Source organism: Salvia splendens, chromosome 1, assembly GCF_004379255.2.
Source record: "Salvia splendens isolate huo1 chromosome 1, SspV2, whole genome shotgun sequence".
NCBI lineage: Eukaryota > Viridiplantae > Streptophyta > Magnoliopsida > Lamiales > Lamiaceae > Salvia > Salvia splendens.
This window is the reverse complement of record NC_056032.1, coordinates 17,732,303-17,760,140: the sequence shown is the minus strand read 5'-3', so window position 1 is coordinate 17,760,140 and position 27,838 is coordinate 17,732,303. Positions and strand designations below refer to the sequence as shown.

General features: G+C 35.4%; 6 protein-coding genes across 6 annotated transcripts; 1 reads left to right on the top strand and 5 right to left on the bottom strand.

Annotated features, from left to right (window-relative positions):
* Positions 1 to 1,267: 1,267 nt before the first annotated feature.
* Positions 1,268 to 4,173, top strand: LOC121744607 (chitinase-like protein 1). The gene is made up of 4 exons (XM_042138207.1): positions 1,268 to 1,416; positions 1,525 to 1,913; positions 3,252 to 3,411; positions 3,589 to 4,173. Exons 2-4 carry the CDS (start codon positions 1,532 to 1,534, stop codon positions 3,998 to 4,000), a joined length of 954 nt encoding a protein of 317 aa, XP_041994141.1. The 5' UTR covers positions 1,268 to 1,416; positions 1,525 to 1,531; the 3' UTR covers positions 4,001 to 4,173.
* Positions 4,174 to 4,628: 455 nt separating this feature from the next.
* LOC121744631 (major allergen Pru ar 1-like) lies at positions 4,629 to 5,389 on the bottom strand. The gene has a single exon (XM_042138230.1). The coding sequence runs from the start codon at positions 5,247 to 5,249 to the stop codon at positions 4,773 to 4,775; it is 477 nt and encodes a 158-aa protein (XP_041994164.1). The 5' UTR covers positions 5,250 to 5,389; the 3' UTR covers positions 4,629 to 4,772.
* Positions 5,390 to 9,413: 4,024 nt separating this feature from the next.
* Positions 9,414 to 12,489, bottom strand: LOC121796872. The gene is made up of 4 exons (XM_042195646.1): positions 11,718 to 12,489; positions 10,729 to 10,960; positions 10,286 to 10,454; positions 9,414 to 10,140 (listed from the first exon to the last, which is right to left on the bottom strand). Exons 1-4 carry the CDS (start codon positions 12,421 to 12,423, stop codon positions 9,649 to 9,651), a joined length of 1,599 nt encoding a protein of 532 aa, XP_042051580.1. The 5' UTR covers positions 12,424 to 12,489; the 3' UTR covers positions 9,414 to 9,648.
* A 2,386-nt stretch (positions 12,490 to 14,875) lies between these two features.
* On the bottom strand, positions 14,876 to 20,290 carry LOC121744550 (2-isopropylmalate synthase A-like). Its single transcript, XM_042138136.1, has 12 exons — positions 19,572 to 20,290; positions 18,957 to 19,170; positions 18,791 to 18,871; positions 18,296 to 18,388; positions 18,100 to 18,186; positions 17,489 to 17,589; positions 16,740 to 16,773; positions 16,570 to 16,644; positions 16,264 to 16,347; positions 16,029 to 16,163; positions 15,400 to 15,545; positions 14,876 to 15,290 (listed from the first exon to the last, which is right to left on the bottom strand). The coding sequence occupies exons 1-12, from the start codon at positions 20,192 to 20,194 to the stop codon at positions 15,155 to 15,157; spliced, it is 1,809 nt and encodes a 602-aa protein (XP_041994070.1). The 5' UTR covers positions 20,195 to 20,290; the 3' UTR covers positions 14,876 to 15,154.
* A 4,078-nt stretch (positions 20,291 to 24,368) lies between these two features.
* On the bottom strand, positions 24,369 to 24,872 carry LOC121810788 (pectinesterase inhibitor-like). The gene has a single exon (XM_042211536.1). The coding sequence runs from the start codon at positions 24,870 to 24,872 to the stop codon at positions 24,369 to 24,371; it is 504 nt and encodes a 167-aa protein (XP_042067470.1).
* A 316-nt stretch (positions 24,873 to 25,188) lies between these two features.
* LOC121804636 lies at positions 25,189 to 27,571 on the bottom strand. Its single transcript, XM_042204268.1, has 5 exons — positions 27,436 to 27,571; positions 27,166 to 27,337; positions 26,026 to 26,360; positions 25,617 to 25,683; positions 25,189 to 25,453 (listed from the first exon to the last, which is right to left on the bottom strand). The coding sequence occupies exons 1-5, from the start codon at positions 27,525 to 27,527 to the stop codon at positions 25,445 to 25,447; spliced, it is 675 nt and encodes a 224-aa protein (XP_042060202.1). The 5' UTR covers positions 27,528 to 27,571; the 3' UTR covers positions 25,189 to 25,444.
* Between the last annotated feature and the right edge of the window lie 267 nt (positions 27,572 to 27,838).

Here is a 27,838-nt window from a genome sequence, read left to right as displayed (position 1 = left end):
AGGGATCACACGACGAAAGACAATGGAAGGATGAATTATAGTGAGAGAAGAGAAATTAATTTCAAACACTTAAAATATAGATAGACAGTACACAGCCTTGAGAAACATCAACTTTGATTTGACAAAAGTGCAGAGCTAATGTCTGCAAAAGTGCAGCTGTGTGCAGAGTATGCTTGCAAGAAAGGGTAATATGACTGAAATGCCCTTCAAGGCATTTGGGTATTTTGGTCTGAAAATTGGCTACAAAAACATTATATGTGATTATATATAAGGTCAGAGTCTTGTGGCGATATTTTTTTTATGTGTATTTATACCTAAATATTCCCCATCCTATAAAAATTAAAATTATTTTTTATTACGGTCCAACCCTTAATAATAGCTTCTTTCTCTCAATGACCGTGAGACTATTTCCTATTAACAATACTTCAATCACTTTACATTTATTATTTACTAATTGTATATTAAAATCCATACTATTTCTAAAATTTCTAGTATTTTTTTTATGACGAAGTGAAATCTTATTTACAATCTACTATATATTATCAGTGCCCACCACTAAACACGATTAAAAACACTACTAATGATTGCAAAAAAAATTGCATAGCACGGATGGAATGCTAAAAAGAAAAGTGAACTTGATATGAAATAAAGGGAGTAATAAATTTGTCGGCAACATATATAACTACATGGCATTTCGTCTCTTCAATGCCGCAAACTGGACAATATAATTTTGGATATTTTTTTAAAGCTTAAATTATGCCTTAATAGTGAATACGACAATTTAAAAGAGAAACTTTTTTGTAAAAATCTTTTAAAAAATCCTTATATTTTCTGACAATCGCAATCAAATTGTTTATATTAGTTCTCCTTTTACCTGGTTAGTTGAATAATCGCAGTATTTTTTTATTTGTTATAAAGTAATCAAGTCGTCTTTTTAGCTTTTTTTTGAATTTTATTTCTCTTTTTTTTCCTATTTTAATATTCATTCCAGGTTAATAAATATGAAATATTTGATTTTGATAAAAGATTTTATGCGATATTATTTTACGAGTTATTAAAGAGAGAATAAAATAAGAGAAAAAAAATATTTTAATTTTAATTTTAAATTTTTTTAGCTACTTTATTAGTAGTAAATATTTTAAATTTGACGTGGTAAATGACGGCGTCGGTGGGCACTGGACAGAAATAGAGAGATGGATGGGGTCCCACAGTCACACCTTCGAATCGACAGGCTGTGTCTAAATCTCATCACAACCGTTGATTTTGATCGTTGATAGGGTATTCTCGTCCATTGCCAATAAATTATGAGTTAGAGAGTGATATAATTAGTTAGTTGTCGGTTGCCTTTCCGCTCGCTCATCTTCTCTGGCACACAAAATAAATCTTAATTCTTTCCTTGATTCTGAGAGAAACTGTGTAAGTAGTAGCAAACCCTTCCTTTTCGTTTAATCTCTAAAGTATTAGTAAATCACAAGCTGCAATCTTCTAAAAAATCAATTTCTGACATTTGTTGCGGCAATTAAGCCGAAAAATGGAGGCTAGGAGCGGCGAATTCGCGAAGATCGGATTGGTAATGTGCGTGATGGCAATTGCGGCGTGTTTGGCCGACAAAGAAGTCAAAGTGAAGATCGTGAAAGGGGAGAAGGTGTGCGAACAAGGATGGGAGTGCAAGGGCTACTCCAAATATTGCTGCAATCTGACCATCTCGGACATATTCCAGACCTACCAGTTCGAGAATCTCTTCTCCAACAGGAATTCGCCCGTCGCCCACGCCGTCGGCTTCTGGGACTACCGCTCCTTCATCCTCGCCGCCTCCACCTTCGAGCACCTCGGATTCGGCACCACCGGCGGCAAGCTCATGCAGATGAAGGAGATCGCCGCCTTCCTCGGCCACGTCGGCTGCAAAACTTCTTGTCAGTTTCTCTTACTTCCCTTTCACTTTTTTTACTATTTCGAATTAATTAATCTCACTACTAATCTTGTTATGTTTTGTTGGCGTTGACATGATTATTTGTGATTAAATATCATGATTAATATTATCTCCTGTTCAATTGCGTTTTTTTTAAAAGCTCGACCCCGTACAATATATCTTATATGGAGCCGATCGGTTCTTACATGTATTATGTTTGGTTAATGAGATTGAATCTCACGACTCATATAATTATTAGTCATAGCCAACTCCATCCAACGAAAATAATCTCACAACTTAAACCTTAATTATATCTTGGTCCAATTTTCTCTAGGAAACCGATCTGCCTTAATCTTAGAAGAATAATCATATGATAATCAATCATAGTCACACACTCCAACTAAAATCATCCCACAACTTAATACTAGATGGATAATCGAGTCATGCCAACTGAACAACACCTATATGTCAAGATTAGATTGTATCTATGACTAATTTAATCCTAGACAAATCTTATAGTCACTTATCCTATGCTGTATCTCACTGTTAGCTTATCACAAACCGAACGCCACCTAAATCGTGCCCTATAATTTTTTGATTAGTTTGTGGTTGTCTTAATTCTTTTTTTTGTATGTTTTGGTGATTGTAATGCTGTTTATGTCTATAATTGGTATGAATTTGGTTGTTTACTGTCAAATAATATCCATAAGCTGCCAGGAATTAGTCTTTCTGTAGTACTAGCTAACTTCCATATGTTTGGCATGATTGACAGATTAAGTTATTTATAATATGATTGTTATGTATTTCAAAGCCGTTGAAATTAGTCATTACCGGCTCACGCATTCCGTTTAATCTGTTAAAACCGTGCAGAGTCCTAACCTCCTTATTTTGGAAGAATGTTGCTTTATGTTGCGATTATTGCTTATTACTGCAATCTATCATATTGAATACTTTTGGAAAAGTTAAAAAAGGTTTTTGGCTGAGTTGGTGAATCCGGCTATTGATTGGCTTTCGAAAAAGAATACGGTAGATACGATATTGAGGTAGTGATAAAATGCGAACTCTAGTCTCTATACATTGTACAAAATTCAAATTCATCAACACAGTGAACACATTGTAAAATTTCAAGATTTTGATGTCACCACAACGTCAACCGTTAATACTGCATTGACATTTTCTGTCCATGTTATTTTGTCATCTTTTGACATTTTCTAACGGCCCAGATCATAGTTTGAAGTTAGTACGATATATAGAGTTTGCATTTCCTACAATACTGACTCTTATCTTCACTTGCGAAAAACATCTATCGGGTAGCAAACTGATGAGTGTGAGAATGATGCAGGTGGTTATGGAGTGGCTACGGGTGGACCGCTAGCATGGGGTCTATGCTTCAACAAAGAAATGAGTCCCAGCCAAAAATATTGTGATGAATTCTACAAATACGAGTATCCATGCGCTCCTGGAGCAGAATACTACGGCCGTGGAGCTATTCCAATCTATTGGTAATTTTTGTCTCTCTCTTCAAGCTATTTTCATACTTCCTCCGAATAAAACTTATCCATTTTTTGGTTAACCTTGCTCTGCTATGAATAAGACTTCATCGATTTTTATGTCATATGCTATGAGTCTGCTAGGATCGTGTAAAATAAGAAATGCGGTATGTTGTGATATCATTCCAGGAACTACAACTACGGAGCAATTGGTAAAGGTATAAATCAGGATTTGTTGAACCATCCGGAATACGTTGAACAAAATGCCACCATTGCCTTCCAGGCTGCAATCTACAGATGGATGACGCCCGTGAAACGGAAACAGCCATCTGCGCACGATGTCTTTGTTGGGAACTGGAAACCCACCAAGAACGACACGTTGGCAAGACGAGCTCCTGGATTCGGAAGCACTATGAATCTTTTGTACGGTGAGCTCACTTGCGGGCAGGGTGACATTGATCCCATGAACAACATCATCTCTCACTACCTCTATTATCTCGACTTGTTGGGCGTTGGTCGAGAGGAAGCAGGACCCCATGAAGTGCTCTCCTGCGCTGAACAGCTTCCGTTCAATCCCTCTACTACCAAATCGTCGTCTTGACGAAGCCTTCATTTCCTATCTCAATCTCTCTCATATAAGAGGTTTGTGTGATACTCAATTTGTAATATGTCAATTGCTATTGCTTTGTATGCAGGTTTTGTGAATTCAAATTTGTTGTGTTGCTATTAAGGTGTAATATTTTATATATAAATATACTTTCCTCGGTTTGATCATTCTTTTGTTTTCTCTTTCTTGTTTAATTAAAGCTAAGAAATCTAGTTTTTGATAGAAATCCATGGAATCTATTATTTTTTAGTTTGAATTGCAACACCATCCCTCAAATCCTCATAGGGTTAAGGGGTTGGACTTTTTTCTGATCGGTTGGACGACTGACCCAATTTTTTTTTCGATTGGTTGGACTATTGGCCCAAATTTTAAGCTCAGATATACTGTTGGGTTAGTTAAATTTGGCCCACAATTGGTGACCCGCTCTGATGCCATGATAGAAAATTCATAAGTTCCGTCCTAAAACCAATTGGTGATAGGAGTAGTGCCAGTGGGATTTATATACTAGTTTCATTTTTCTCTTGACACCGATGTGGTGAGATAGTTACTTTTTATTTTCAATTGCAAAAGTTTTTACCTAGTTTTCTAAAAAAATATGGAGTTGCAACTTTGGAATATAGAGTAAGACAATATAAAAAACATTACATAACATCAAATGCAAACTTGTAATTCAAATTCAATACATTCACTCAGAAAACCAGCACTGAGACTTGTTATTCTATTACAATAATTGAACAGAAAACAGAGATGATTATTGAGAATGGTTCTAGTAGTCAGGATTGGCTTGAACATATGCCTCAATGGCCTTGAACATAGCCATTGCCTTCTCTTTCCCTTCCTTTATCTTCTCCTCATTAATCTCGACCTCGCCTTTGGTGTTGTAAATGCTTCTGTTCTTGCAGATGCATCCTCTATCTTCCGTTGGGATGATCTTGATATGATAAGTAATGGATTCGAGGACACCTGCAAGAGCGTCGCCCTCAATGATGCTGTAGGTGTGTGTCAAGTTCTCCTTGTCAATGGCCTCCACGCGGTGCTTAGCGCTCTTATACTGACTCCCTTCACCAAAATGAATGATCTTCACGGTGCCAACGCCACCATCTCCTTCCACGATCTCCACGTTCTTGATGGCCTGAGGCATGATCTTGGGAATGAGAGTGTCGGCGTCGAGAACCATGGCTTTGAACATCTTTGCAGCTGGGAGTGAGGAAGTAACCTCCATATCATAAGTGATGGCAACCATGGTTATGGTTTTTAAGCTTGAAAGTAAGAGAAATAGATGGAAAAGCAATGAAGTATTTGCTTTGAATGTGATGAGAAATGTGGGAAGCAGAGGTGCTATTTATAGTGTAAAAGTGGTGATGAAATTGAATTATTCAGGTGCAACTATCATGTGATTAAGAATAATTAAGGATATTGGTAAATAGTTAGCACCTCTTTGCGGACTCTTGTTTTAAACTGGAGGATTAATCTTTGCATCTCTCTATCTTTTATAACAAAGCTTGATTTCTTAACTAAGCCGATTAATTTTTTATTTTTGTGAAAAATTACATCAAATGTGTTCATTCCAGCATAGTAAAAAATACAAAGTAGATAGGCTAAAATGAGCTGAGTAAATCAGAATAAAATGTAACGCAATTATCATATACTACTAATATTTAGACTGGTCAATTTAGGAAGGCCAACCTCTAACCCCAAAGAATGGGCTCAAACTTTGTTAAGTCATGCTTTTCACATTTGCAATGGAAATATAAATAAGTTAGAAGTAGACAAATCACACGACTTTGACAGAAATCCATGCAAAAACGAATATATTACCTACCAATACCAAATATAGCCAAGTTGTCCGTTAATTTAATCTAAGGAATATGTAGCAAACAATAATTTATGTAACAATTAAAAATGCATACAGTTTTTTTTTTCATATGCGAAACAGACTGAATGAACAACGAAATACAAATCATATTGTCGGTGAAGAGTAGGAACACAATTTGAACCAAAAAGTTGACTTCTTTTAAACAATTTTGCGACTCCCATGTCCCATCTCTTGAATGGGATATTAGGCATAATTGGAGAATGAAGAGGTATTGTAATTGATAATTCGATGATGATTCTATTACTGCAGAGACTCCCTCTTTGTATAGGGATGATACATATGTAATTAAGGTATAAGATCAATTAAGTATCAATCAATTATCAATTTTCCTATTCTATTTTTGGAGCATAATTGTGGTCCATAATTGCTTTTATTCTTTGGTATCTTTCCTTTCTCAACATGGTATCACGATAAAGGCCTTGTCCACCAAACCACATGCCCATACACCCCAGAACAAAATGGTGTATTAGAAAGGAAAAATCGCACCCTCCTAGAAATGGCTAGAGCCATGCTTATTGAGTCTAACACCCCCAAACACTTCTGGCCCGAAGTTGTTGCCGCATCTGTCTATCTGACAAACCGATTACCGTCTAGAACTCTTGACCTGCAAACACCCATGCAAGCCCTCTAGACGTTAGCCCACATACCATTACCTTTGACCTTGCAGCCTCGAGTTTTCGGATGCTCAGTATTTGTACACATCCCAAAGCATGAGCGAAATAAACTAGCCCCCTGTGCTATAAAATGTGTCTTCGTGGGGTATGGGATCTCACAGAAGAGTTATAGATGCTTCGACCCTAAAACCAATCGCTTGTTCACCACTATGAACTGCGATTTCCTTGAGACAAACTATTTTTTTAACCAACTTAGCGGTCAGGGGGAGAGTCAGAGTGATCCACTAAGCTGGTTACCAGCCCAGAACAGCTCATCGACTCAAGGCCCAAGAGAAGAAGAAGTTGAAGAAGAAATACAACCCGCACCAAATAGTGACACCATCCAAGAAGATCCCTTACTGGTATCCCCTGTAAGTACTCTTCAAACTCCGACTGATTTGGTATGCGTTGGCGAAACTGACCCTGAGACAGATAATGAGGCCGAAGCAGTCTCACAAAGTGAGTCAGACATTTGTGATCTATTGGAAGAACAGATCAGTGAAGAACTCGGAGGGTAAAAACTTCCTCCAAGGGCCAACAGAGGAGTTCCATCGAAACGATATAGCCCCGACGTCATCAGTAGAAAAGGTAAGTACTCGGTCGTGAACCTAACTAAGGGACACCTCTCAGAGATGGCACACGCATTCGAGGCCGCCCTATATGAAGAAGAGGAGATTCCATGTACTGTGGAAGAAGCATGGAGACACAAACACTGGCGAGAGGCGATGATGAAAGAAATGGGAGCCTTAGAAAGAAACGGCACATGGTAGAAATGCAAAATCCCGGACAGAAAGAAAGCAGTTGGATGTAAGTGGGTGTTCACTATCAAACGAAGGCCAGATGAATCTTAGAAAGATACAAAGCACGACTAGTCGCCAAGGGCTACACCCAGACTTACGGAGTTGACTACGATGAGACTTTCTCACCAGTAGCAAAAATGAATACCATTCGGGTACTCCTATCTTTTGCTGCAAATAGGGACTGGCCACTTCACTAATTTGATGTAACAAACGCATTTCTACATGGGGAACTAAAAAGAGAAGTATACATGGAAGCTCCCCCTGGATTCTCGGAGGGATTTGAAAAAGGGGAAGGATGTCGTCTAAAGAACACCATCTACGGACTTAAACAGTCCCCAAGGGTTTGGTTTGGGAGATTCAAAGAAGCCATGACCAAATATGGGTTTCGGCAAAGTCACTCAGATCACACTCTATTCTTGAAGAAGCGAGAGGACAAAATCATGTGTCTGGTCATCTATGTAGATGATATGATTATCACGGGAGATGATACGGAAGAAATAGAAAGACTAGAGGGGAGCTTATTCCAAGAGTTTGAAATGAAAAATTGGGGGAATCTTAAATACTTCTTAGGGATAGAAGTACTACGGTCCGAAGGAGGAATCTTCTTGAGACAAAAGAAGTACATCCTGGATATTCTAGCGGAGACAGGCTTGATTGATTGCAAACCCGCCGACACACCGATACTAGTGAACCATGGGCTGCAGGTCTCTGAGAAAGCTGAATTAGCAGATCAAAGCAAGTACCAGCACTTGGTGGGAAAACTCATCTACCTTTCTCATACTAGACCAGACATTGCGTATGCAGTAGGGGTAGTGAGCCAATTTATGCATCGACCGCAAAAAGATCACTTTGAAGCTGCTTTGAGGATCGTGCGGTATCTCAAAGGAACAGTTGGACATGGTATAATGTTCAAAAAGAATAAACATCGAGGAATTTATGGATTCACCGATGCTGACTGGGCGAGTAATCCAATCGATCGAATGATAGAAATCCATGGGTTCCATCCTAAAATCAATTGGTGATAAGAGAAGAGGCCCATGAGACTTATATAGTGGATTAAGCTCTTTGTGTACACTGATGTGAGATATTATTATATTCATTTTTATGTTTCAATTGCCAACACCCTCCCTCAAACCCTTCAAGGTGAATCTTGGAGGGGTTGGACTTTTTTTTATGATCGATTGGACAGTTTTTTTCGATCGGTTGGACCACTGGCCCAAATTTTCAGCCCAGTTATACTGCTGGGTCAGTCATTTTTTTCGGTTTCAGCCCAGATATACTGCTGGGTCAGTTAAATATGACCTACAGTCGACGACCTGCTCTGATACCATGATAGAAATTCATGGGTTCCATCCTAAAACCAATTGGTGATAAGAGGAGAGACCCATGAGACTTATATAGTGGATTAAGCTCTTTGTGTACACCGATGTGGGATATTATTATATTCATTTTTATGTTTCAATTGCCAACACCATCAATTCATCTTCATCATCAGCAGTTTGTAAAAGAGGAGTTAGGGCATTCAAAACGTGGATCTCAAGTCATGTTCGAGGGCGGGTTAGGGGCAGACGTAAACGTGTTCATTTTGTGCATGATGTCGAAAAGCATTTAGAATTCTACAAGCATCAAAACCCTGAGTTTTGCTTGGTTTTGGGAGATACTCACCGACTTCATGTTTGAGTGTTGTATTATGCATAACATGGCCATTGAAGAAGAAGACGAAGAACCGTCAACGCTTCAAGCTCCTTTGATGAAACCAATACAATTGGGGCACACCAAATAAAGCTTCGAATATTATGCATTTTACCGCTTCCAATAAAATGTTTAGGATTTCAATAATGTAATTAATTTATTTTAAATAAAATATAATTTTCAAATTTAATGAATTTTGTATTTTATTTAAATAAGAATAATTAGTTATGAAATAAAAGAAATATAAAAGAATAAAATAAGTGGGATCCGTGAATGATTAAGGGAAGTAAGAAGGGTTGTGGGTGTTATTTATTTAATAAAAATGTGATAAAAAATTGTTGCAAGGCTATGAATGCAATAGTTAAGAAATGAATTTAAGAGATGAGTTGTAGATGTCTAGAGACAAAATAACTAGAAAAGGTAAAGGATATCAAGATTCATATGAGCTTTTCTCCACATCATACTTTTTAATATAGAGATCAGTGATACTGTCTCTAAAAAAAAGTGAATGGGCAGTGAGCTTGCCTCTTCACAATCCACGTCTAGATAGTGATAACAAAAGCAATATATGCATCCATCCATCCATCTAAGAAGCAAACATTGTGAGAGGCAGAAACTCATTCATTCTCGCTCGAGCTGTCCAAAATACTTGCCTGTTATCGTCACAAGGATGTTGAGAGCAATAACTTGATCGTCTACCTCTGTTTTTGCAGCTCGCAAGCTTGCACACTTCCGCAGTAATGAACGAAGAGCTGCGCTTGTGTCTGCGTGGAGGGGCCAATCTAGTGCTACACAAAGGGCAAACAGCCATAAACTATCCTTGTATGCTAATATGTCTACGTTCAACACAGAGTTCACTCGTTTCTTCAGTAGAGAAGTTCGAGCAGCAGAATCCATCTTCAGAATTGCAGAGAGGGTGGGGAGATCAATGGAGCTTTGAGGAGAAGATGGGCTGGAATTGGCATCAGTAGTCTCCGAGATGCAAGAACCATCTATAGATTCTAAGCTGACATATTTCTCAGAGGTGTTATCACTCTCAACCATCTGATTCAAAAATTCCTCTTTGGTTGATGTTTCTGCACTGGGGTCTTCAAGGTCTAGCCGTGCAAAAGCCTGGGACAAAATAGTTTTCCATTCATGTCCATGAAAACATTATAACCAGTAGCATTACTTAGCTGCTACAAGATACAAGAAAACATAGTTCTAAGATATACTAGATGAAAAGGTATTGAAGGTAAGTGAAGGTTGCAATATTAACCTCTCTCAGCTGTGAAAAATCAGAAAGAAAACTGTCTTCCCACTGTTTGAGAGGCAACAATTTCTCGGGGCACTTGATAACATCGGGAATTTGAGGCATATACACACTCTGTTCTTTGACTTTATTGACCTTTACAACTTTTACCTTGGGGATTCTAGCAGCCTCCCACCTACAAAACAAGTGATGCGCTTCTGAGTTCAGAACTGCAGCAACTAAATAAATTGGCCAATGCAGAAAATTTATCAGATCATCTGAACATCCTCATAATCACAACATGCACACAAAATGATACGTTTGCTAATAAGTTTTTTTTAAGGTTTTGAAAATAGTAGATAAGCAAAAGCAACACCAGCATCAGATAGGAAAGTTCAAGGTTCTTACATGTATTAATCACAAAAACAAACAAGAGAAATAAACATGAATAGCAAAGATGAAACTGGTACCTTACACGCCTAAGATATTCAAGTCCATCCAGCGGAGGGCCAGAGTCAAAGTCAGGTTCTCCTGTGACAGAAAAGGCAGGCCTCTGAATACTGTACTCTTCATCACTATCATCATCTTCGCAATAGTCTTCTTCCACTGCTGATGACCCTCTTTCATCGCTAATAGGAGGAAAAGAGGAAGGATCTGACTCGTTCAAGTTATCAAGGTGATCACCTTCATCTTTTGGGCACACTTCACCAGAAAATGTATGTTAACCCATTAGCTAATCCTTCAAATAACTAATAAAGATAATGCAAACCAAAACACAAATTATTTACCTGAAATTCAAGAAGAAAAGTTTGCACATGTAGGCAAGAACAACTCAACTTCCTAAAGCTAACTTCCTATTCCTTACTTAAGCAGCTAGGTGAAATGAAATTCAAATGATATCTGAACCAATAAATTATACTCCCTCCGTCCTTGAAAAGTATGAACTTTCTAATTTTGGAATAGTTAAACAACACATTAACCCTACACATCATTTTATTTACAACTTATACAATTACACAACACTACTAATGATGTGGAGGCCACTCTCAACTAACACTACTTCACTATCCTTTAGTATCACTTTTACTTTACCAATTATACATTAAAACTCGGTTTGAACCAAATGTTCATACTTTTCAGGACGAAGGGAGTAAATGTTTAAGAAAAATATATCTATATAAATAAAACAAGGCATTAACAAATCCTACACACCATTCTTAAACAAGGTTTTAACGAATCCTAGACAACATTCTTCAATGCACAAAGATAATCATATGTTTTCCTTTCCCAAATGCAGCCGTCACACCCGTGCACATGGAAAAAACTAACCCATCAAATTGACACAACCACAGAAAGACATTCACAAGATAAAAGGAATTACAAAATCTGATTTCCAGCCACAAGGCCCTAACATTTACAAAACGTATACACAAACGAAGAAGAATTAAGAAGAGAATACCCAAATTAGCATATTTCTGAAACTGAGGGCGAGGATCAAAGTCGAAGCCCGGGATGCTATCTTTCTCACGAGCTGTATCCAATTTGAGCAGTCCATCGTACTCATCCACCACTGCCGGACCAAGCCTGCAATAAATCTCAAACCACTTCTTCTTTTGTTCATCAATCATATCAAACCTCAGAGCCTCCAACTCCCCTCTCGAATACATCAGCCCCTTCTTTTCTCTCCTCTCAACAGGATTACAGCTCATCAACCCCGAATTGTTTCTCCTACACTTTCCCCCCCTTCGTCTAGGCTTCTTCTCCTTGGCCTCTTGCTGCTTCCAATTCCTCTTACTACCATTCTCATCGTTATTAATAAGTTCAGTGTGGTCGATCGTCGGAACTTCTTCACTCACGCATTTCGTCGAACAGTTAACCTGCACTTCTTCGTGCTCTTTTTCCTCGGTTCTCACCGCACCAATTTGTGCACCGGACGCCTGAACGGTGTCGGTGTGGATACTTTCTTCCACAGGAATTGAAGCGCTGATGATTGTAGAATTATCGGCTTCGTCGGTGAAATTGCCTGAACCGTTGGAAGATTGTAGAGTGCTGAGACTGTGAGGCGTCGATTCCACCAGAGTATCGAAGAAACTACAGTGACCTGCGGCGGCGGCGCGGCCGTCTAGATTCAACGAATTCGCCACGAGTGTAGATTGTGCTGACATCGGAAAATAGTTGTACTTTGAGCTATACAAAATAATGAATCAGAACAAATTTTGGTGGAATTTCAAATTTAGAACTATTGCCTTTCACGGGTAAAAATTAAAAGTAAAATCACTACTTAATATTAGTAATAGTAAAATACGCAAATGGTCCATAAACTTTATATTTTCACGTCAATAATTTCTGAATTTATAAATTATCAAAGATAGTTTCTGAACTAATGTGTAATCACAATCATGGTATTTTTTCACTTCCCTTCACAATTGTACACCAAAAATGTTCATAAAAATGGAATATCTAGGTAATTGATATAATATTTTTTCTATATCTCTCTAGTATTGAGTATGATATTTTCTTATAGCTTATGTGTCTGAAATGATATTTTTATTTTACTATTTCAATCATTTTATCACAAATCTCCTTTATCTCTCTTTCTCTTGAACTTTTTAAAAGTAAACAATAAAAATAAAAATCACTATAAATTCTTAAATATATTAATTATAAAAATAACTTATAAATTTAATTTTAATTGTGATTAGATTATTTTTAATATTAAAAATTATAAAATAATCAAATCACAGCTAAATTATAATATTACATTTTTTATTTTAATTTTAATTTTAATTGTGATTCGATTATTTTTTTATTAAAATATTTTAATTTTTTATATTAAAAAATAATGAATCACAATTTAAATTAAATTTAACTTTAAGGTATTTTTATAATTAATATATATATATATATATATATATATATATATATTTTTTATTTTTTAAAAGTCTAAGAGAAAGAGAGAGAGAGAGAGAGACAAATTGACATAAAGTAATTGAAAAAGCAAAGTGAAAAATATCATTTCAAACACTCAAATAGTAATAAATATCATACTCAACAGTACTAGAGAGAGAGAAAATATCATATTCAGTATCTAGATATCCCAATTTTATGAAAGTCCAAAAATGTCCTTCATGCATTGGGGAATTTTTGGTGCAAAATTGTGATGATAAGTGAAAAATTACGACGAATGTGACTATACCTTAGCACATGGGCTATTGATGTGCAAAAAGCAAAGTTCATAGACCATTTCCGTAGTTCACCCTATTAGTATATAGTACTTGGGTTGTTCTAATTAGGCAAAACTTTTAGGCACAAATGTTAAAAAATTGTGTTAAATGGAATAAATATAAATAAAATTAAATAAGAGAAAGAAATAGAGTATGAAAAATAAGAGAGAGTAAGGTAGATTAGAATTAAGTAAAAGTGATTAAATATTTTGTTTTATATCAAAAAATGAAATAACTCAACTTAGTTGAAACAATCTAAAAAAGGAATACGATTCTAACTTAGTTGTGACGGAAGCAAGACTCTAACTTAGTTGTGACGGAAGCAATACTAATAGTATTAATTTTTCGTTTTTATTGTCAGAAAAGTGATATACAAAAAAATTGTGGCAGCCCCTTTTATATTTATTTTAAGTTGGATCGTAAATTACGTCAAAAAAGTGGTGTATCATAATTGGAGCATTTTTTTACAGTATTTATTAAGTATATGACACATGAACATTGTTTTGACGCAAATCAAGATTTAAAGGAGCTAGTTTATATATAATAATCGTTAAAATGTCGGGGAAATCGATCGTGATTTCGTCATAACAAGTATTAATACTTCATCACTTTGCCAATACTTGTTATTACTTCATATGGTATTTTAAATGGTGGACGAATGGATTACGTCCTTAACAACAATTATGCATAATTACCTACTATTTTCTACTCCATGATAAATAGATGGTATATTTTTAATAATATAAAAATCAGAGCTTTTAAATAAAATATAACAATATTAGTATATGATATATTTACATATCTAATTAGCTGAAGATTTAATTTTTATTCGCATTCAAATAACTCAAGATAAAATACAATGTAAATCAAAAATAAACGAACTAAAGAATAGACTTTATAAAAGCAAAGAGAGCTTTAAAATTGAATTTTGCTATATTTTTCAATATGATATATTTACACATTTATTCTTAGATTCCAAAGATAACTATTTGTATTTTAAATTAATTTTTTATATAAATTTATAACAAAAATAAAAGTAAAGGAAACCAAAAAACAAGCGGAGAATAAATAAAATAATGGTAAATTCAGTGGTGAGATAGGGATTCAAAAATGGTCGTCCTTCTGTAATTCGCTGTTGCATGATTGTTGGATATATATATTTATAGGTAATGTATCGTAATTATTGAATGGGAAATGCATTGTAATTATTGAAATTGCTAGGTGTAAATGTCCGAAAATTGCTGAACAATCAATGATTTCACTCACATCTACAGACCACAGTCAAAATTCTCTTCATTAATTTCCCACAACATATTATCTGAAAACCAATTTTCCTAATTTCGAAATTCCCAAACAAACACTCTCCAGTTTGCTTTAAGCAGCAAGAGCTAAGTCGCAGTCAACAAACAGTTGCAATCATTTCACTATTTGCTAAGCACAAATCATTACAAGTTGCAAATGTTATGAATCACATTCACCAGTTACACATCTTCCGACTTCAACTAGGTTTCTAAGTTCTAATAGATACTTGATATAACAAAGATGTATCACCCCTCTCTTCTTCCCACTTACCATATAGAAAATCCAAACAAGATCAACTGAATATCGACAAATAACTCGAGACGAAGACAATGCTCCCAACTTTATGTTACTTCAAGTGCTATTTTTTCACTTATAATGTTTGCATTACCTTGCTTTGGTTGGGATCTTCAGTTTTTAGGCGGTTCTTGAAGCCCAGGAGCTTGTTGAGGGCATTAACATAGGCTCGAACACTTGAGATGACGATGTCCATGGATGCTCCAGTCCCACTGGTTATATAGAAGAAGAAAGTGTTAAAAATGACAATTCAAAAAATCAATCTTTTTCTGTTTTATCATCCTTTAGAAAAAAATTGAAAGATGCAAAGTATATCAGTGCCTAAATGCGCGGTTGACAGATTCTCCTGTATAAGCATGAGTAGCTGTTACACTATCTTCGCCACGAATTAGAACCCGTGTTGTGGCTATAGCATCGATGCCTTCAGTAACACCACTCATGGAATACTCGAGAAGTGTTACAGGAACCTGCAAGCAAGCAAAACTCTATATAAGCTAGTTTCGTACGATTATAATTTACACGAATAGAGAACTAATAAGAGAATCTTGATGTCCAAACATCAAGGCCCAGGTGTTGTCTTATGAGATATAAAGCCATTAGGCCCTTAAACCCCAATAGCCAATGATGACAAGTAATTTCAACCTGCCTATAAATCCTCACAACATTTTGTTCATAAATCAAGAGTAAAATTTATATAATACAGGTTTGAGATCCCTAATTCACAGACTAAAAAGTGATATTTACAAGAAAAACAAACTATGAAACTTATTTGCTTGCACAAAATGCTTAGAAGCAGAAACTCAAATCAACTAATTTTGATGCATTGTACATGCGTGTATAGTTCTATTCCCTTTTATAGCAGCAGAAGACACCAATTTCGAAGATGTCGCTTGATCAAATTAAAAAGGCAAAACAGTGTAGAACAGCTTAAATGTTTTGAAGTTTCTAACCTTAACAACAAGGTCTACTGCCTTGTATGCTGCATCAACAGGTCCAGTCCCAACCGAACAAGAAATACGCTCATCACCGTTGGCATGAATGAGCTTGACTGTTGCGGTTGAAAGGCCAAGAGATCCACATGTAACCTGTCGAGACAAGGTAAAAGTATAATAATTTAATGGAATATCTTAATGTACCACAACTATATCTATTGATTAACCACTATTAAGAAAGTTATAGACATGCCTGTACATCTTCAAGTTTCCAAACAGTTTGCGGCTGGAAAACTTCATCTGAAACTAGGGCTACTAGGTCATCATCGCTTATATTCTGGAACATCAACAGAATATAAACATGAGTGACATAGTAGTCAATATTATAAAGTTTAACTTATGTGCATGTATAGTTGGCTGAGTAGCACATCAGTTACAACCAGGGCAGGAGAGGGAGAGAGATGGTTGGATTATAATATTATATGCAGTATAAGGAGTCATAATATGCAACACATTCTTCCATTCTTCTACATCTGTCTTGGTAGATTTCAACCAGTACCTTTTTATTTCCAGCTACGGCTTTAAAGCGTGAAAATAGATCATCAAGTTCCTTTCCATCAATATCATACCCAAGCTGCAGATTCATTTGCAAAAAACGTTGATGCATAGGTGGAACAATTGCAGAACCTACTTTAATAGTTGAAAGATAAGCTTAACATTGCAATTTACCTCCAGCATTTTGGCTTTCAAAGCATGGCGTCCACTGAAGAAAAAAGAATGAATAGAACATTACAATGAATACTGATATTCCATAACATGTGCTGATGACCATCATGAAAACAACAATAATCTAGAAAGTAACTAAGTAACTAACAAAGATTGACTTGACAATGAGGATTGAGAGATCATCATGTTTCTAGATATTATGAGACACACATGCCTATTAGCTTTGATGTCATTGGTTGACCAAAGTCACCCTATTGAAACTGTGACCCCTTGACCTGGTGAATTCAGGTCAAATAGATGACAATTACTTGTACGGTATAATTGTTGTGCCTTTTTCAGGTCAAACTGTGATTACATACAGGTTAGCATATGAAATTTACTTTTGATTGTTTCTTGTGATTATTCAGTAGCAAGAAACTGCAAAGACAACACAGTGAAGATAGCAGCTCTGTATTTTGTTCATTTCCTACTTTCACTATATGTAAAAAGGATGCCAAATTCTCAGTGTTGCCGCACATGGGTTTGCACATGAATCTTTAACCTGAGTGACAATCAAGTGTTAGTTACAGCACTAATACAAACTGACAAGGGCACAGAATAATGGCATTTTAGTTAATGTATCTTATTAACAATTTAAAAGGAAGATAAGTATCATAGAACTTGAAAACTGCAATTATAGGACAACAATGAAGATTGCAGAAATAGGGGCAAGAGAGTAGTAAGGCATACAACAGCATTTACGTCCAGCATACCTGAGTTTTCCAAGCACGATACCAGATTCATTAGAACGAAGAAGTCCTATATCTTCAGGAGATATAATTTCATATGTGTTTTTATGTTTCAGCATTCCATCCTGCAGAAAAAGCTCAGATCAAATGTATAAACAAGAAATTTTTTGAAACAGTTAAAAGGTCCAACTCAGATTAAACAGAGAAAATTATGAGATCCAAACAGCATCGAACATTTATAATCATTTGTTTGTTTTTACACATTCAAAATTCAATGGTTGAGATATTCCTTAAAAACTTCAACAGGCAAGTTCACTAATTATAAGATGAACTGATGAAGGTCCAAAAACTAAAGAATAACTTTTCAGGATAGAAAATGATAATTATTTCCAAGTTTCTTTAATTTATTTTTCATACTATTCTCTATTAGGAACTCATTGGAAAGTTACCACCTGCAAAACAAGAGGTAAGACAGTGTGTTTTTTTTATCATGGTAAGACATAGATTTACTGATTTAAAAATTCAATGTTTGCAATAAATGAAAAAAGGTAGATCAAAATCAACCAATCAACCAAAGGTATAATTCAATGTAAATGCAGAAGACTCTTGCATAAAGAGAACCATCAAACACCAACCTGATGAATTCCACTTTCATGAGCAAAAGCATTAGCTCCAACAATTGCTTTGTGTGGCTGGATACGCAGCCCACTATATTCTTCTACCTGAACACAGTGTTCAACAATGTGAAAACATGCATATCTGTAAAGTGAGTTTATGACTTTATATCTCAAGAAAAAGTCAACAATCATAATGATACAGAGGATAGTGTACCATCTTGCTCGCCATGATGATATGTTGAGTATTGATCCCTGTGTAAAGACCATCCAGAGCTTGCTCCCCACGGCATTTTATGGCCATTACAACCTGCAGTGGATCAGAAAGAGAAACATATTCTCAATCAGAGGATCATAAGGGGACCTAGATAGTCCCTGAGCCAACTGGGTTCTCGACAGAAAGGTAACTGTTATTTGATGCCAAGAGATATAAAATATAAATTATGATGTGCCAAATAAAAAAAACCATTAAGGGCCCCATCTACCATGTTTCTTAATTTTAATGATAAGAAACCTAACCACTTGAGATACAGGAAACTAGCTTCTCAAAGTTTATGCCGTGAAATGTCTATCATGATACAGATTACTTTGTGCCTTTCATTCTAAGGAAAGAAAAAACCCGCTAGGGGTAGATTTAGGACGTTCAAATAATTAATTAAGGTTACCCCCCCCCCCAAAAAAAAAAGCAAAATAAAAGAGAAGGAGAACACACCTCCTCTAGTGATGCATTACCAGCTCTTTCACCAATCCCATTGATGGTAACCTCTACTTGCCTTGCACCTGAATATGCCCCCTGAAGTTGGGATTGAGATAAGCGCCAGTGTCAATATCTAACCTGAATTTAGATGTTAAGCACTCCAAGCGTGAGAAATACATACCGCAATAGTATTAGCAGTAGAAAGTCCAAGGTCATTCTGACAGTGTGTTGAGATAATGACATTTTCAATTCCAGGGGTGTTTGCTTTTATGTCTGCAATTAGCTGCCCAAATTCAGAGGGCAGTGTGTAGCCTACTGTATCAGGGATGTTAAGAGTTGTTGCCCCGGCCTTAATAACCTCTCCCAGAATTCGGTAAAGGAATTCTCTGTCTGACCTGCAAGAAACCAAACAAAAAGAAAGATGAATTCACAAATTAGCAGGTTGCATTAGGCCGCAAAATCTATACCAGACACTCATTGTCCTCTTCCAATCAGAAAATTTTCAGAATTCATAGTGCACCCCAACTACCAATTTATGATCCTCAAATTAAAATTAGGGGGACAAAACATCAAACACACTAAACGAGTTCATCAAATGCCTGCTATTGGTTGTGGTAGCAGTTTGAATCCTTTGATTGCTGCTGTTGTTGTTTTAGATATTCAGAAAAGTTTAATTTGAGCTAGAATTGCAGTATTAATTTGAAGCTTCTCCCTAATTTTTTTTCAATTTCATTCGATTCATTATCAAATAATTGATTAATTATAGAAGGAGATAAATGAAATGAGAAGGCGTGACCTTCCCGCATCTTCGGGGCTAAACTCAACATCTCGACAGCCCAAACTCCGAGCATAAGCAACCATAGTGGTGGCCTTGTGAACCACTTGACCCGGCGTCATCTTCAGCTTGAAATCCATATGAATCTGACTGGTGGCGATGAATGTGTGAATCCGAGGCTTGCTGGCATGCTTCACGGCCTCCCACGACCGCTCGATATCCCTCTTATTACACCTCGCGAGGCCGCAAATCACCGGAACAAGGCCGGAATCGGCGCTGGAGAACTCGCGGGCGATCAATTGGACGGCTTCGAAGTCGGCGTCGGAGGAGGCGGGGAATCCGGCCTCGATGATGTCGACGCCGAGGCGGGCGAGCTGGCGCGCGATGTCGAGCTTCTCCTTGGTGGTCATGGTGGCGCCGGGGGACTGCTCTCCGTCGCGGAGGGTGGTGTCGAAGATGCGGACGTAGTTAGGGTCGGGGATGTGGTTGGGGATGTAGTGAGGGCGGAGGGAGCAGAAGACGGCGGCGGAGGATGGACGGCGCCCATTTCGGATGAGGTAGACTGGGAGGATGGGGAATTTGGTGGAGCGGAAGGTGGCCGGAGATGGTGCGAAGGCGGCGTGCTTGCAAATCGAAGATGCCATTGCTAATCAATTTGCTTCGGAGGTGAAGGATTGGATGTCTATACTTTAAAACCCTAAAATATTTTGCAGGGTTTAACAATTGAAATGTGTGTTTTCCACTCTCCAAATTTTTATTGCTAATGGGTTTCATAAATTTACAACCCCAATTACTTCAGAGTTGCAGAGTTGTGAATATTTTTATTTACTGGTAGTGAAAACAAAAATTGATCCTTGTATATTGTCATTAAATATAAAAAATCTCGGTTGTGTACATTGAAATTATAATGTTTAAATAGAAATTATATTATTATGAAATTAAAGTTCATGATTTTTTAGTTATCAACTAGCCCATTGTGATTATTAGGGTGTTGGACAAAATAAAAGAGAGATGGTTGTGTATTTGGATTCCGGTGGAAAGAAACACAACATTCCTCACAGTTCATTATTTTTTTGATAAAATAAAATATAAAAACATTAATTTCTTTTTTTATAAAATAATGAGACGTGAGGAATCCAAATCCACGCTTCACTTAAAGGGATATTAAGGGGATGGATTTTTTTTTTAATTTAAATTAACTCTTATATAAGGGAAGAAATTATAAATAAATTTCTGATGGATTTTTTTTTAATTTAAATTAACTCCTATATAAGGGAAGAAATTACAAATAAAATTACAAATAAACTCCTATTTTTTTAAATTTAAATTAAATTCTATATAAGGAAAGAAATTACAAATAAAATTACAAATAAACTCCTATACAGTTATACTATAGGAGGGAACTTACAAATAAAATTACAAATAAACTCCTATTTTTTTTATTTAAATTAACTTCTATATAAGGGAAGAAATTACAAATAAAATTACAAATAAACTCCTATACAGCTATACTATAGGAGAAAGAGGACTCGAACTCGGCACCTCATGCAATAATGTCTAAGCTTCTTGCCGCTAGGATAAGGCTCTGGACTTAAGGGGATGGATCCTGGATCCTCACACAACAAAGGGTGTTGTGCTTAAAACGCACAACAATGATTATGAAACGCAGCAAATCTAATAAACTCAATTCATTATTTAATTTACTGTGGGCCGGCCCATATACAGCCTTATGTAAAGTAGATAGACATGTACACGCATTCCATGATATATTATAGTAATGCAAAATATTATTTTTATTTTACATATTTTCGTTTATTTTAATACTAAAATATTATAAAATCAAATATTATATGTATATTAAAATACTTATAAATTGTAACTATGATATAAATATTTGCGTATTTCATTTTTTTAATAGGAGTATGAAATATCTTATTGTGTCTATGATTAATTGAGCTTGTTTGATTTGACACAAATTTTAAAAAATATAACGAAAAATGGATTGGAAAGATTAGTAAAATGTGAGTCTTACTTTTACATTATTGATTTTATGATAAAATGTGAATGTGATAAGTTAGTGGAATGTGAAGTCTATTATTAAAAATAGTAAAAAGTAGGGATATCAATTAATTGTAGTTGGACAAAAAATAAATTAGTGTCAATTAATCGTGGATGGAGGAAGTAGCAAATATGAACATCTCCAAATAAAATTAAAAAATTTATGTGAATCAATATGAAAGAATAAAATATTTATAAATTGAGTTATACAAATATTTATCATCATAGTTACAATTTACAATTATAATACTCCCTCTGTCCCAAAGAATATACGATTTAGTTCGGCACAAATTTTAAAACAAGATTGAAAAAGTAAGAGAGTGGTAGAGAGAAAAAATAAATATATAATTATTAGTGGAGAATGAGTCTCAACTTATTAAAGAAAAAAAAGTTTTCAAAATTAAAAAGTACATATTCTTGTGGAATGGACTAAAAAAGAAAGAATGTATATTTTTGCGGGACGAAGGAAGTAATATACCATGTACATATAAAATATTTAATTTCATAATATTTTTAGTGCTTCGTATATAAAAACAAATACTTATTACGTCATAATTACAATTTATAAGTATTTTAATATGGAAAACAAAAGAAATAAAAATTAAAGAAAAAGGGCAATGTATATAGCAGGCCTGGAGTACGTGTACATGTTGTATATCTACTTTACATAAGGTTGTATATGGGTCGGCCCACAGTAAATTACATAATGAATTGAGTTTATTAGATTTGCTGCATTTCATAGTCATTGTCGTACGTTTTAAGCACAACACCCTCTGCCGTGTTTTTTAATGCAGCCGAGGATCCATCCCCATCGAAGTATGCATCCGTACAAGTAACTCCCTCCATCTCTTAAAAAAAACTAATTTTACTATTTTGTGTTGTACTTCAAACTATGCAAAGTTATAATGTAGACTCCACAATCCACTAATTCTACTTTCGCTACATTTTCCCACTCTCTTTCTTACTTTACATTTTGTTTGTTATTTCTCAACCAGTCCAAATAAGATATCTTCAGCAAAAATCTTATTATACGTGGGCAACCGTGAAATGTTTATGATATTTTAGATTATTTTTTAAGTTCGTAATAAGTAGGATAAAAAGCTATGTAGAAAACCACATTGATTTTGTAGTGTCAAGTAGGATAAAAAAATGCACAAAAGTTGGTCGGATATGGTGATTGATCTACCATAGAAAATAACAAACAAAGTATAAAGTTTATGATATTTTACCCCAATTTAAAAGTGCGTGGAAAATACTAAATATTAACAAAAATTTATGATTTTAGATACCAATATCTCTTTATTATATATTGGGTTAATATGATAACATAAATCAATAATACAAAAATTAGAGTTTGATCAGTTGTATTTATATAAGAGTATTTGCAATTGCCCTATAAAAATACTCCTAGTACTCTTGTGTTATTTATAGGTTCCTTAAAATGAGTTAAGCCTAATAATAGAGTGGAACATCACATTTATAATTTGATGAGAATTAAATTGAATGACATGAAAGAATTTCGTTATCGTATATCGAGTTTCATTGTGGAAATCTCTGATTAAAGATGCCTAGAACAATTATTGGATGAATATCAAATACGATTTCGAATCATTAATAACAATAAATAGATAGGTGAAAAAAAGAAATATAATAGTATAAAGTTGATTTGGTGTTCTAATTTTTAATCGTAGTGTTATTAATAACAACAACGATACTCCCACATTGTAGACTAATGGTTCTTCCAATATCGACGTTTCTTCCGCCGATAGTAACTGTTGATTTTTTATCCCTCGTCTCTTAAATGGTTCTTCTCTCTTAATAACCTTATCTTTCGCACCGACAAATAGGGGTTAGCAAAAGCATCAAAATGTACACAATATCGACTCAAGAATTATTGGGAAAATGAGAAATTTATTGATATACTTCATTATCAATTTACAAAACTAGAATTTTTTTAATAATTTTTTAGTCAATATTGCAACTGAATTAAATTTAAAGTATACAAAACAGAAAAGAAAATAAGTAAATTTAACAACAAAAAATTAGTTAAATAAATATTCAATCCAAAAACCTCTTAAAAATAAAAAGGTATTAGTACAAGAATCTAATAAAACTAAAAATTACAAAAATACCTAATGAAATAAAATGCATTAGCATAAGGATCTAATGAAATAAAAATTTTACATAAAGACCTAGTGAAATAAAATGCATTAGTACAAAGACCTTTAGATGTTGTTTTTCTTTTTCATATACTTTTAATCAATATAAATTTTATGATTTTATTCAAATATATTAAAAAATTCATATAAAAATTATATAAATTATTTTATAATTCAAATTTATAATAAAAAATAATAAATTAAACATAAATAAAAAAATGAAGTTCACATCATTTTTTGGAAGAGTGGTTCACATTATTTTTTTGGAAGAATAATAATCATTGAATAAAACAAATTAATAAATAAAAGTAATAAAACATTTTAATGTTCGACCAATAAAAGTAAGAAATGTGCACTTGACCCCCACTTTTTCTATGGGTCGACAGGCTAATACTAATTATTAAACAATTAAGGGGTTGGAGTAATTGATTATAGAATTATTTTTATTTTTGCTATTTTGTCTTTTTATGTGTCTTGCTTGTAATGTTACCGATGGATGTAGTCTAAAGTGGATTTCCCAAACATCACATTTTTAATTTGACAAACACCTTATTCTGAAATATAGCCATTTTAGTAAACAAAAGAAAAACATAATCCAAGACTAGAGCTTCTGAGAAAGAACGACAAAAACACTGCAGTAATTCATAAACTCGTCGTTCTCCCCTAGAATGGCGATAGGGCTCGTCGGCGCCATCGAAAACGCAATCCGGCAAGCAGCACCGTCGTTGGCAGCTGTATCCGCCGCGGACCTGACGCTGCCGAAATCACCCGATCTGATCTTCTCCTTGGCCGCGGAGAGCGCAGCCAGGGCGGCGCTGTAGTAGTTTGAGCAAAGGCTGTAAACCACCTTGAGATTAGGATCGGCGGTTTGGGAGAGAAGGAATTGGATTTTGGCGCTTGTTTTTGAAGCGCTGTCTGCGGTTGCGACGATCACGGCTTCATCGAGTTGTCGTAGATTGTCGAGTGCGTGACCGTTTAAGAGAGCGTAGCAGAAGCGCGGGGTTCGGGTTTGAGTGCATATCTCCTGCAAAGAGATGGCCGAGACTGAGACTAAGACTGCCGATACCAACACAAGGGCACAAATGGTTGTTGAGAGTGAGGCCATTGTATTTGTATTCATTATTATTCTTCCTTTCTTTCTTTTCTATTCTCATTCATTTATACTCATGCTTCCACATTTTGCTTTTCATGTTTGGGAAATTGTATTAAATGAGAAATGCCGTTGGATTTTGTGGGGATATAGTAATTGATTAATGGAAATTGATGATTTGCAGAATCTCAGTTATACTCCTAATTTGTAAAATCAATGTTATTATTCTCTATTTATTAGTAGTAATTTATTTTGTTTGTGTGGGTGGCCAATTGACTCCACTTAGAAAAAACTAGTTCTACTACTAAGGAATAGAGACACGATCTTTAAACATTTCTATTTATTTATCCATTAAAACATTAAAGCAAAATTGGCACCGTTGACAAGAATTGGGCGATGCACAAAAATTCCTGCTATTCAGGTTCGTGTAACGAAATCTCAATCACAATTTACAAGTAAAGAAATAGTTTTAATACAAACAAATATACCTAAGATATTGGACAAATTACGTGGTGAAATTTATAAATTGTTACCTTGATTTTTATTTTATTGACTGGGCAGATAACTCGATCCATTTCTGTAACTAACTAGGCAATCTGCAAAAAATAAACACAAGACAAATATTTACAAACGAAAATTTAGAAAACAGGACTTAATTTTGAAAATAGACTACTTGTTCACGTGATTTATACCCTTTTATCTACTACAGTATATACTTTTATTCTAGATGAGAATATTGAAGCTGAAGTAGTTAGTTACCATGTAAATATATGGATCAGAGCGGCCTCCTGCTCCAAATCTCTTCACTGCTTTCAACTTCAGCAACCTGTTCATAACAACCAATTGTTTATGCTAGTGATCGTTATCACTGAATACAATGTCACACCAAATGAAAATCTGCCTTCAGCAGACTTTGTGATGTACTTACGTTAAAAATCCAAAAATCAAGAATGAGAGTGAAGGGTTCGAATAGCAACACTATAGATTATCAGTGATCATCTAAGCAAGTGTTGCTTTTCCTGAGTTATATAGACGCTAATCCATGCAAATGATCAAAACACCAACGTTTTCATAAGCATAAGCATAATCACATTTATTTGATATAATCTACAGAAAATATGTAACTGTGTGACTGTAACATAAGAAGGGGTCAATTGATGATACTCACATTCGCAAGGCTTTGCTCGTGGACGGGCTGTCTCCAAGCAACTGACGAATCATCACTTCAGAAGCACTTCCATCAGCAAGAAACCTCATAATGGCTGCAGCTTTGTGGCCCATGTGATCGGGGATAACTGGCTCCCTCGCCTTAGCAATAGCACTAGTTTTGCTACTAAGACTCTGCCTGGAGTTGCTAGAAAAGCAAGATGAAACCTCAGTTGTTATCTCAGAGAAAGTCTCGGATGACGCAGAAGGAGCAGGAGTTGCTATTGGCTTGCTGCTGGTTTTCAGTTTCTTGCCATTGGAGATGTAGATACTTCTTGAGCGTTTCTTCTGCACTATCTGAGAATTGTTGAAAAATTGATTCAGGACAGAAAATTTAGCTATTTTTATGGAGGAGGAGCAAAATAATGTAGAGAAGCATTGCTAGAGAAGATCCAAATTGAATGGTCATTTTAACTAGCATTACACCAGTGTGTGCACAAAGCAAATGTTGAAATGTTGTTTCAGCATACTTAATAAGTAACTAGAGATAAGTTCTGAACATAACACACAGTGAGAAATCTTCACCGACTGATTGCTACAGTAAATTGAACCGACGGTGATCTCATTGTTAAAGAAGGCTTAAATAACTAAACATTGCATCCATGAATTTGAGAAACGGAGTTTTTCAGGGCTTGATCATTTTGTATATACATCATCTATTTCACATACTTTTCATAGATATCAATGCATCTTCACAAGCAATATAATCATACCAACAGCGGAGAGGACAAATAGCACTACAACAGGAGAGGAATCAAATACTAATTCAGACCTAATCGGTAAATTTGTGATGGATCAATATACATAGAAAATCAACTGGCGGTTCAATTTTGGAAGTAAACACATCGGATGTCATAAACAATCAGCTCGTCAACTTGACTTGAGCTTCAAGCTCAGAGGAAATCTGAGGGCAAATCAGATCTCAATCAGCTAATAGCAGCGTTTTGCAGAAAGTTGCATTACACGACCGAAATTTAAAAATAATACGGATTATACATAAAATCGAATGCAGTATAATCAAAATGACGCAACGAAGAGAAATTTCAAACACAGAAACACCACAATCAACTGAGATCTCCTAAAAACCAAAGCAGAGGATCACCTTGAGCTTCAGATCATGCGATCTGGACACAAACGCCGCCGCCATCAGCTGCCGAGCGCTCGACGACTCATCATCCGCACTCGCTTCTGCCGGCGATCCGCCGATTCTGAGAGCGGAAATCGCCGTGCTCTCGAGGCTCTCCGGACTGTCTCCGTCGCCGCAGCTCATTCCCCTGTGAAGAAAAAAACTTAGTCAAATCCAAATTCAACGATGGAAATTCAATCATCAAAATAAACGATAAATAGAGGTGAACGGCGATGAATTTCTTACAAGGAAGGACAGGAAGAGAGACTGAGAAGCGCGGAGGCGACGCTGCGCTCAATGTTTGAAGGAAATGAAGCTTCCACAGTTTTCGAATCCATTTGTTTGTGTTTATCTTTTTCGTATTTGAAAATGGCGGGACAATTTCGAATTGTGATCTTTCTTTTTTCCTTTTTGGTTATTTTCAGATTTCTCTGAAATATTTATAGTAGGAGTATTATAAAATTTGTAGTAAGCAAAAATAAACGCGCATTGCATTTTTTTTAAGCTGTAAATTTCTTTAAGCAAAAATTCTGATCTTTCTTTTTTCCTTTTTGGTTAATTTCAACTCTTCATGGGCACACTTCTTTTATATTCAGACAATTAAATTATAATAAATTAACTAATATCTGATTGTTAAATGTATTTTCAT